This window comes from Eurypyga helias, unplaced genomic scaffold, assembly GCF_000690775.1.
Source record: "Eurypyga helias isolate BGI_N326 unplaced genomic scaffold, ASM69077v1 scaffold30988, whole genome shotgun sequence".
NCBI lineage: Eukaryota > Metazoa > Chordata > Aves > Eurypygiformes > Eurypygidae > Eurypyga > Eurypyga helias.
In genome coordinates, this window is record NW_010266785.1 from 7094 (window position 1) to 8061 (window position 968).

The 968-nt window shown below is 61.5% G+C and overlaps 1 protein-coding gene across 1 annotated transcript in view; it reads left to right on the plus strand.

The window, feature by feature from the left end:
* Positions 1-406: 406 nt before the first annotated feature.
* LOC104513759 (sodium-dependent neutral amino acid transporter SLC6A17-like) overlaps positions 407-968 on the plus strand; it is an 11188-nt gene continuing 10626 nt past the window's right edge. The window contains 2 exon segments of the mRNA XM_010157217.1: positions 407-647; positions 650-679. Of these exon segments, the coding sequence (XP_010155519.1) occupies positions 407-647; positions 650-679 (271 nt within the window).

Sequence of the window (968 nt, forward strand, 5' to 3'; positions counted from 1 at the left end):
ATCGAAGAGGCGTCACAGCGATGTGACCAGCTCCATTGCCTGTCACCGTCCCCTGCAGCCCAGGGAAACTTCCTCCTGTGGGTCACTGTTCTTCTCCATGAACAGTAAACTAGGAGATCACTCCCACCTTGGCATGCCGGGGGTCTGTAGCATCCTCCAGCCCATAGAGAGGTCCCTCAAGCATGGGGTGATGGAGACCCTTCTCCCCCTGCACCACCATCACCAGGGCACCCTCAGGCTAAGGCGAAACCAACTCATCCCCCCTTGACCCCTTCCCCATCCAGGTCCTGCGGATGAAGAGGAGGTGAGGCCACAGCCGTAGCTCACACTGGTGCGGTTCCCTGCGGGACATTCATCTTCTCCCCTCGCCCCATCCCGCCCCCCGGGGCTGCGCGGAGCCGTCCCGATGCCGAAGAACAGCAAGGTGACGCAGCGGGAGCACAGCAGCGAGCATGTCACCGAGTCGGTGGCCGACTTGCTGGCCCACGAAGAGCCCGTGGACTACAAACGCAGTGTCCTCAACGTGACGGGGGAGACCTGGGACAAGCAGAAGGATGGAGAGGAGGAGCTGGATGCAGAGAACCGGCCGGCATGGAACAGCAAGCTGCAGTACATCCTGGCGCAGATCGGCTACTCGGTGGGGCTGGGCTCCCCTACCTCTGTCAGAAGAACGGAGGAGGTGAGAGATGGGGCAGGGATGGGTCAGCCCTTGGGGAAGGGGCCGTGGCCCCATCCTGCCTCGCTGCACTTTGGCGTGTGGATCCTGGGGCAGGACGGGTGTTGTTTGGGCTCTGAAGGTGGAAAGGGGCAGCCAGGAGCTGCTCGCTGCTGCGCGTGCATCAGTGCAGGGATGCAGGAACTCTCCTCTTCTTCCTAAATGGTGTCCACCTGCCTGCTCCGAAGTCAAAGCGATCCCAGGCAGGATTTCTCACTGCAGTCCCCAATTCCTGTTGCGGCAATTTGGAAAC